At 49.5% G+C, this 9,727-nt stretch overlaps 1 protein-coding gene across 1 annotated transcript; it reads left to right on the top strand.

Moving 5' to 3' along the window:
• The first annotated feature begins 1,645 nt into the window (after positions 1-1,645).
• Positions 1,646-2,605, top strand: LOC139999828 (olfactory receptor 14A16-like). Its single transcript, XM_072029454.1, has one exon. The coding sequence runs from the start codon at positions 1,646-1,648 to the stop codon at positions 2,603-2,605; it is 960 nt and encodes a 319-aa protein (XP_071885555.1).
• The last annotated feature ends 7,122 nt before the right edge of the window (positions 2,606-9,727 follow it).

The raw sequence follows: 9,727 nt of genomic DNA, 5'->3' as shown, positions 1-9,727 counted from the left end.
ATCATGAAGTCCAACTCTTGACACCGCACAGGTGATGACAGCTTTCAGATGAGGACCCTCTAGAGTCAGTGGTTTTTGTTGATTCCGAAGGGAAAATGAAATGGCTCTGTCAGGTGTTAATACAGCACTAAGATCCTCATGAGGAGAAATCAGTACATCTGCCAGGTACCTCATAATGGTCTATTACGCACTGCGCTGCTTAAAGACCTCACAAGCATCACCTTTGCTGGACACATCTGGGTTTGTCTGAGCTGCTCTTGTGCACCTGCAAGCAGGAAGATGCTTTTGTTCACTGCCTTGCTGCCAAGGGGTGTATGCAGGGCAAAGCTGTGTGAACAGGGGATGGACTGGGGTCTGTGAGTGATGACAAGAAGGAGACGTGGGAAGCAGCTACTGGAAGGGACAGCTGTGGGCAGCAGAGACACTGGCAGAGAAGGTGAGGGATCTTGCGACAGAAATGCTTCGGTGGGTGGGCTGTGGCTGCTCCCTGTCTGTCCCTCCCATGTGGATGCTGTCCTCTGAGTAAGCCCCCTCATTCTCCTCTCCCCCCAGCTTTCTCCATTTGTGTGCACTGCTCCTGTTCTCGTTGTGGCACTTTCTGGCAATAACAGTGCTGATGGGGGATGTTAAGCTCCTGTTCTGGCACTGCCCCTGCCCTGGAAGTGTTTTACTTGGAAACAGATGCCCAAGTCCCCTTTGATAATTTCAAGTTCTGTGCAATGCAGTCCTTTCAGTTTGGGCAATGAGGTCATTCTCCTGAGGAGATGTCAGCTTGAGGTTTTATCCCTGGAAAGCTACAACAGGCCCTAAGAAGGTCACTGCTTCTTTGAGACCTTTTGCATTTCTCAGAGCTCTTATTTCAGCCACATGAATCAAGAACCCTGTCCTGTCCCTCTCCACCTTCTCCCCATAGCTGGGCAGGGAAAGAGAGGAGTTGTGCATTCACACTCAGCACAGTCCAGGCTCTTTTTCAGAGCAACCTGTGGGGGCAGTCACCCTCCAGCTGAGCATTTTGCCTCCAAGCACTGGCTTGTGTTGACACTGAGAACAACGGAAAAAGATTTTTACTGTTTCCCAGAAGCTAAAGGGGAATCTAAATCCTAAAAAGGTACAGAAGAAGACACTTCTGTCGCACCTTGTCTTCTGGAAAGCAGAGTGTGAAGATTTACTTTTATCTAAGGCAGAAAGGGTACTTCCAAGTATTTAAAATTCCATTACCCATACAGTACCTGGATAAAGGGTGTAATAAAGAGAAACTGATTTGAAGACAGAGTCTACCTTATCAAAACAAAGAGGTATGCAGATGAGTGGGCCAGTTGTGCCTTCGTGAGTTTGTTTCTGATTCTGATATCACCTGTGAAGAAGGGTAAAGAGGATGCGATGAATCTGTCTTTCTTCCCTTACACAGGCTGATGGCCAATATGCCATCATCTCTCATGGTGGTAAATAGGGAAAACCCTCAGTGGACCAAATGCCACTCATGCAATGCAGGGACCCAACCACTGAAAATATCTCCTTTCACATAGAGGGGATTATTAGAAAGCTCCATAAGTCCAGTGTGAGCAGGAATGTGTCTTCTAAAGTCTGTCTTAATATCTCCTTGTCTTTTCTTCCTTGGGTGATCCCGTTTATTCAGGAGGATCAGATGTCCAACAGCAGCTCCATCACCGAGTTCCTCCTCCTGCCATTTGCAGACACACGGGAGCTGCAGCTCCTGCACTTCACGCTCTTCCTGGGCATCTACCTGGCTGCCCTCCTGGGCAACGGCCTCATCCTCACCGCTGTACCCTGCGACCACCGTCTTCACACCCCCATGTACTTCTTCCTCCTCAACCTCGCCCTCCTCGACCTGGGCTGCATCACCACCACTGTCCCCAAAGCCATGGCCAATTCCCTCTGGGACAGTAGGGCCATCTCCCACGCAGGATGTGCTGCACAGGTCTTTTTCTTCTTCTTTTTCTTTTCAGCAGAGTATTCTCTTCTCACCATCATGGCCTACGACCGCTATGTTGCCATCTGCAAGCCCTTGCACTACGGAAGCCTCCTGGGCAGCAGAGCTTGTGCCCAGATGGCAGCAGCTGCCTGGGGCAGTGGGGTTCTCAATGCTCTGCTACACACTGCCAGTACATTTTCACTGCCCCTCTGCAGAGGAAATACTCTGGACCAGTTCTTCTGTGAAATTCCCCAGATCCTGAAGATCTGTTGCTCCGAGTCCTACCTAAGGGAAATCGGGCTCCTCATGTTTAGCGTTTTTGTTTTTTTTGTGTGTTTTGTATTCATCATGTTGTCCTATGTACAGATCTTCAGGGCCGTGCAGAGGATGCCCTCTAAGCAGGGGCAGCACAAAGCCTTTTCCACGTGCCTCCCTCACCTGGCTGTGGTCTCTCTGGTTATTAGCACTGGCATGTTTGCCTACCTGAAGCCCCCCTCCACCACTTTCCCATCCCTGGATCTGCTGGTGGCAGTTCTGTATTCAGTGGTGCCCCCAGCAGTGAACCCCCTTATCTACAGCATGAGGAACCAGGAGCTCAAGGGTACTCTTAGGAAAGTGATTTCAAGGATATTTCTGAATAGTGATAAATTTCCCTTTGTTTTCCACAAATGACTTCCATTGCAGACCTGCTCTGTGGTTCATTTTCCATACTGTTGTGTTCATTTTCAATATCAATTGCATATATCATGTTATTAAAAATACGGCTTATACTCATTGCTGCTCTCCATTCACGCTTTCCTTATAGTAAAGTTCCTCCAGACCTTTGTTCGTCTTTGTTGCCCTCCTCTGGACTCCTTCTAATATGTCCATGCCCTTTTTGTGTTTTGGGGCCTGGAGCTGAGTGCATACCCCAGGTGGGGTCTCAAAAAAGCAGAGTGGAGGAAGAGAGTCACCTCCCTTGCCCTACTAGGCACACTTCCTGCAGCCCAGGATACAGTTGGCTTTCTAGGCTGAATGTTCCCTAGGCATTCCAGGTATGTGCCACAGGTGCTGACCCCATTGAGGGGCATCAGCAGCAGGGATCCCAACCCAGATGGGTCTGCTTCCCTGCCTGTGCAGCACAGCCAGTGTGCAGTCACCTCTTGGGCACCACAGCCTGCTTGGTCTGCTCATGGCATCACCAGCCCAGGGCCCTGTGGGGAACATGAGGAGGTGGCCGGGAAGAGCTGGAGAGTTGAGAGGAGGGATGGGGAGAGATCAGATGGGAGCTGAGCTTGGCTGGAAGGTGCCTCAAATACTGGTGCTCACCTAATCCAAGACAAGGTCAGACTGTGGGTACCCTAACTTGTACTCCTCATGCAGAGCCACATATCCATGGTTTCCTGGTGCATCACCTGGCCTGGGCAGTGGCTGAAGAAAGAAAAGTGCCCCCTGTTGTTCCTGAAGCCTGGCATCAAAAGCAAGGCTGTGACCCTGTGTCAGGATAACATTGTGGTAGTTCTCACCTGCTACACAGCTGAACTCTACCACCACCCCTCTCTCACTCCCTTTCCTGAAAGGAAAAGGAGGAGAAAATATGATGAAAAAGGCTCAAGGTTGAGACAAGGACATGGAGATCACCCACCAGTTACTGTCACAGGCAAAACAGACCCAGCATAGGGACACCAATGTAATTTATTGCCTATCACCAGTAGAGTAGAACAGTGAGAAACTAAAAGCAAAATAAAACTGCCTTCCCCAATCCACCCTCTTCTACCTCCTCCTCCCCAAGCGGTGCAGGGGAATGGGGAATGTGGGCTGCGGTCAGTCCATAACGCTTCATCTTCACTGCTCCTTCATGGGCACTCTCTGCCCCTGCTCTGGCTCTCTCCCCTCTCTCCCAGCTGCTGATGGGGAAAGAAAGGGAAAGTTTTTTTTCACCTTAAATCTGCTCTCACAGAGGCACAAACATCACTCATGGACTTGGCTCTGGTCAGCGGCAGGTCCCTTTTGGAGCCATCTGGATCTGGCTCTGATCTGACATGGGGCAGCTTCCTGACTTCTCACAGAGCCCAACCATGCAGTCCCCCTGCTACCAAACCCTTGCTATGTAAATCCAGTACACAGTGAGGGAAGCTTGACCCATGTCAGATTGCTAATGTTCCTGAATCCATGTCCAGCACATGTCTGTGAGACAGTCTCCCCCAACCTGTGTGCTGAACATGAGGCCAAAACTCCTCAGCAAGTCCTTAGCTTGTGTCCACCTGGAGGACTGGAGTGAAGCCATAACCATGGGAAGGATGAGCCCTCTCTTTGGACTGCTGCATGGGTGGAAGCCTCTGCATGTTCCATGTGAGGTGGGAGATTATATAAGAGATCCTGATGCCCTGTTCACCATGTCCACGTCCATGGGGCCCTCAAAAATGTTCCTCAGTCTTAAGATACAGCCTAGCTTCTTCTTACATCAGGAACCTGCAGAATTGCCCTAGAAGTCTCAACACTGGTGCACACAGGCAAATACACACAAATATGCATGTCCAAACACACAAACCCACAAGCTCATCCACACACACACATATGCACACAAGGCATGGACACAACCAACCAGACACAGACCAACTCCAACAGGGAACAACACCTTCACAACCACCACACCACCAGCAGCACACACAGAGCCATGAGCAACACACCTGGCCCCATCCCGTTCCGCACCTCAGCCTGCTCTGCTGTTGTGGTGTAAATGCCTGAAGTAACTAGGAAAATAAAACTAATATTCACATTTTTAAGGAAAAGGTACAGCAGTGAAGAGGCTTTCAGGGTAGGGCATAACTGCATTATCTGAGCGTTCCCTAGGCTCCCAACCTTAGATGCTATCGCGCTGGGGAAACTTGGTGTGCTAGCTCTAAGGAACACCACGGAGCGTGGAGTGGAGTGGAGATACCACGGCTAGGCTCTGTAATCAGGTGGGACCTCGATTGTTCTTGTGCACAAAGCTGCATTTTTTGCCACCCTAAGCCAAAGACCTGTCATGTTTTGACAAATGCTGTACCCTAGTGTACTTTTTGCTCATTATAATATCATTATAATACCAAAACACACCTCCATCCCAAAAGCTACCCGCCTCCAAGGTGCGACCACCCCTCACTGAGCATGCGCCCTGAATTTCTCGAAGCCTATTACTTTAAAAGGAGACAGGAAAACTTTACACCAATCATAACTAAGATATGCTTGACTAGAGCCACTCAAGCTCCACCTAAAAGATAGAAAATAATATAAATTGGCCCAAGAGAGAGGGGATGTTAGGGAAGATACCATTGTCAGGCGAGATATCATCCCGAGGACATACAATATCCTTAGGACCTCCTGACTCCTGGGATCAGTCGACGGGCTGAGCCTCTCTTCCACCCCCATTGGGACGCCTTTGGGTGAGATCTGAATACTTGCTTATAATCTTTGAACACGTTTATTTCTAGGCTGCGCACCTGTAACACCTACAACACCTATAACATCTGTAACACCTATATTATCTAACACACCTTTAACATCTATAACATCTGCAACACCTACAACACCTATAACACCTGTATAACATCTGTAACACCTATAACACCTGTGTATTTCATGCATACTAGCTTGCTTTCGCAGACAGTCACTATCGCCGGCAATCCAAAAGAACCTGATTATCTGTTGCTGTAATAAACCATACTTGATTGCATTGTGATAGCTCTCATTAATGCAACTAGGGTGAGGGTGGTTATCCGTGATAGTTCAGTGTTCTGAATCTAACCAGACCCCCAGACGGTTAATGCATTTTTGGTGAATGTCTGAACGGACCCCCAGTCGGGTATTACGTTTTTGGTGAATGTCCGAACGGACCCCCAGACCGTTAATGCATTTTTGGTGAATGTCTGACTGGACCCCCAGGCGGTTAATGTGTTTTTGGTGAATGTCCGACTGGTTCAGTACTCTGAATCCAACCGGGCCCATAACGGTTAATCAGCTACACCCCTTTAACGCGACAGTGTAATATATGTTCATCTGATTCGTGTCAGTATGGAACAGTGCTGGGGCCGCATGGTATGATGAATGTGACCTTCTGTCTTACATACCCTTGTATAACCACAAGTCTAAGAAAAACAGAATAGTTGATGTATACAGTTCTTGTACCTTGCAAAGGAATATTTTAACATTTTGTGGCAATAGAGAGCAGTTCTGTCTGTCTCTGGGTCCTGCACTGGCAATTTAATTCTTCCACAGATGTGGTTTCTTCCCTTTCCTCCCAGTGTCCCAGTCTCCCCCTCATTATAGTCAAATTATCAAATCTTCAGAAATATTCTGCAAATCCATGAGCCTATTTGCTTTTGTTATTCCGAACTCTTATTCCTAACAGTTACAGCCTTTTTGCCTTCTTTGTGGTTGATTTAGCACTGCTATAGATGTGACTGGAGTGTCCCTGTGAATGGCCTGTGAGGAATGTTTTAACTACTCCTGAAGTGTCAATAAGAGAGCTATTTGTATTTGTATGTTCTTTCTTTGAAGTCTCTGATGTCTGGGGGTTTCAGAACAACTGCTAACAACTAGTGACTGTTATGGCTTCTGAATGGAACACTATGAAAGCCCCTGATATCTGGCCAGGTGGCCAGGAGATTAAGGAGAAGAAAAAAGAAGCTGAAGGACGGCTAGGAGACAAAACTTGCAGGGGACGCTGTGTAAGCTTTTGACATGCTGCCAAGGAGTACAAAGGGGAAGGACAAGAAAAAAACCTGAGAGGAAGACTACGAGCCTTCAGCAGGAAAGACCCCCAGAGACCCCCAGGGGGACCACCGGAGACTGACGCGCATGCTCCAGTAGGAGGGTTTGGATCCCGGAAACTAATTATAATAACCCGTTTTTGTTTTTGTTTTTGTTTTTTTTTTTTTTAAGTAGTAATGAATATGTATTAGCCTAGGAGCATAAAAATCAGCTACTTGATGTAACTGGTGTGCGTCTAGGTGGAGCAGAGACTCCCGACGCACCCAGCGCTGTTTGCTTACCTCTATTCTTTTAATAAATTGTAAACTTTGATTATAATCCTATTTTGGGACTGAGCGTTTTATAACAAGGGAAAGGCTGTGGATGTGGTCTACCTTGAACTGAGTAAGGTTTTTGACACTGTTTCCCACAGCATTCTCCTCAGGAAACGGTCTGCTCGGGGCTTGGACTGGCGTACGCCTTGTTGGGTTAAAAACTGGCTGGATAGCCAGGCCCAAAGAGTTGTGGTGAATGGAGTCAAATCCAGTTGGAGGCCGGTCACTAGTGGCATTCCCTAGGGCTTGGTACTGGGGCCAGTCCTCTTTAATATCTTCACTGATGATCTGGACGAGGTCATTGAGTGCACCCTCAGTAAGTTGGCAGATGACACCAAGCTATGCGCATGTGTCGATCTGCTCGAGGGTAGGAAAGCTCTGCAGGAGGATCTGGATAGGCTGCACCAATGGGCTGAGGTCAACTGCATGAAGTTCAACAAGGCCAAGTGCCGGGTCCTGCACCTGGGGCGCAATAACCCCAAGCAGAGCTACAGGCTGGGAGATGAGTGGTTGGAGAGCTGCCAGGCAGAGAAGGACCTGGGAGTGATGGTGGACAGTCGGCTGAATATGAGCCATCAGTGTGCTCAGGTGGCCAAGAAGGCCAACGGCATCCTGGCTTGTATCAGAAACACTGTGACCAGCAGGGCTAGGGAGGTGATCGTCCCCCTGTACTCAGCTCTGGTGAGGCCGCACCTCGAGTACTGTGTTCAGTTTTGGGCCCCTCGCTACAAGAAGGACATCGAGGTGCTTGAGCGGGTCCAGAGAAGGGCGACGAAGCTGGTGAGGGGCCTGGAGAACAAGTCCTACGAGGAGCGGCTGAGGGAGCTGGGCCTGTTCAGCCTGGAGAAGAGGAGGCTCAGGGGCGACCTTATCACTCTTTGTAAGTACCTTAAAGGAGGCTGTAGCGAGTTGGGGGTTGGTCTATTCTCCCACGTGCCTGGTCACAAGATGAGGGGGAACAGGCTAAAGTTGCGCCAGGGGTGTTTTAGGTTGGATATTAGGAAGAACTTCTTCACCGAAAGGGTTGTTAGGCATTGGAATGTGTTGCCCAGGGAAGTGGTGGAGTCACCATCCCTGGAGGTCTTTAAAAGACGTTTAGATGTAGAGTTTAGGGATATGGTTTAGTGGGGACTGTTAGCATTAGGTCAGAGGTTGGACTCGATGATCTTGAGGTCTCTTCCAACCTAGAAATTCTGTGATTCTGTGATAGTGGATTCCTGTCAGGGTGTGGAGTAGCATTTAGGTTTAGGGATTAGGGTTACTGGTTAAAATAGGCTAAGGGCTTTACATGACTGTTTTAACTCGGTTTTAAAGTATCATCAACATTACGTGAAACCTCTTACCTCTACAAAATCATTCATTTCTACTTTCCAAGCTCCTCTTCCCTCCCCCAAATCTCACTTCTGTTGGCCTGGCTTCTCCTGTCATCCTCATATTGGCTATCTTATCAGGATCAGCTTTTTGAGGGCTCTCATGATATCAGAGTATCTGTCTCACCTGTTGGCTACACCATTCCTGAGACAGAAGTGGTGTTGTAGTCAGGAGGAAAAAGGGCACAAAGTTCCATAGGAGCATCCTGCACAATATGCCCATCAGCTCTGCACCACCACAAAAGTGTACATCCTATATAAAAGTTTTTGTTCCAGAATGACTCCTATGGATCCAGGGTAACATTTCACAGGCCCTCATGCAGGCTTTAGCTCCCTCCATGCATCTTTATGGCAGTGGCCACCTCTGTGGAGAAAACTGGGACCTGGAGGATGACTTTAGGCAAAGGCTGAAACCTCTGACAGGACAACCAGAGCTGCTCTGCAGAGTGAGGGGGCTGTGATGCCTGGGGCATGGGGACACACTGCAGGGCCATGCTGGGCAGGCTGGGAGGCAGACCCAGCTCATACGGTCACTACCATTGTCCCATGGCTGCAAGGCATCACTCACCAGACTCCTTTGCTGGGGCTGCTGTGTGCCCTGGGGCTGCAGAGCTCTCCTCTGCCTGCTCACATCAGGCTGAGCACTTGAGCTCTGGCCAGTCCACTTTGGACAGGCTCACGCTCTGTGGGCTCCATTCACTGCTGTATCCCACGCACACGCTGCCCCTGCAGATGTCCCTGCATGCTCTGCACACACCACTCTTGCCCGCAGGTCCCACATGTCACCACCCCTCCCCTCTTCCCCTGCAGCAGTGGCACCTCACTGCAGCAGGTTGGTGCATCTTCAGGCTCAGGGGTGTTTCCCGAGGGCCTGCCCTGTGTGGGGAGTGGCAGGGAAGAAGAGGGCAAGGTCAGCTCCTGAGCACAGCACAGCCACCCCACACTGCGGGCAGGCCCCTTCTCCCATGCTGAGGCACACATGCAAGATGGACACTTCTCCATCAGCTCAGCTTCATGTAGGGCCCTTCAGACCTGCCCCAGTCCCAGGACTCACCTTCTTCTCCATCCACAGACATACATTGCTTTCCATTCTGGGACTCAAGTGGGACTTTAACGATTTGCTAAAGCCCTGAGTTTACTTCTTTCTCACAGTCTTCACACGCCTTTCTCCTGGCCCTCCCCACTGGCCAGCACTGCCTCTCAGGTGGCACTCAGTGAGCCTTCAGTAGGGGCTTTGGGGTTCCTCAGTTGTCCTGCTGCTTATTAGCACCTTCCTGGCTCCTTCCTGAGCTCAGAAGGAGCCTTCTTGTCCAGCATGGACCCCTGTCTCTGGCTGGGATGGAGTTACTGTCTGCACAGCAGCTCCTGTGGTGCTGTGT

Source organism: Anas platyrhynchos, chromosome 30 (assembly GCF_047663525.1).
Source record: "Anas platyrhynchos isolate ZD024472 breed Pekin duck chromosome 30, IASCAAS_PekinDuck_T2T, whole genome shotgun sequence".
Taxonomy (NCBI): Eukaryota; Metazoa; Chordata; class Aves; order Anseriformes; family Anatidae; genus Anas; species Anas platyrhynchos.
Note: the sequence above shows the minus strand (reverse complement) of the source record. Positions and strands in the feature narration are given on the sequence as shown.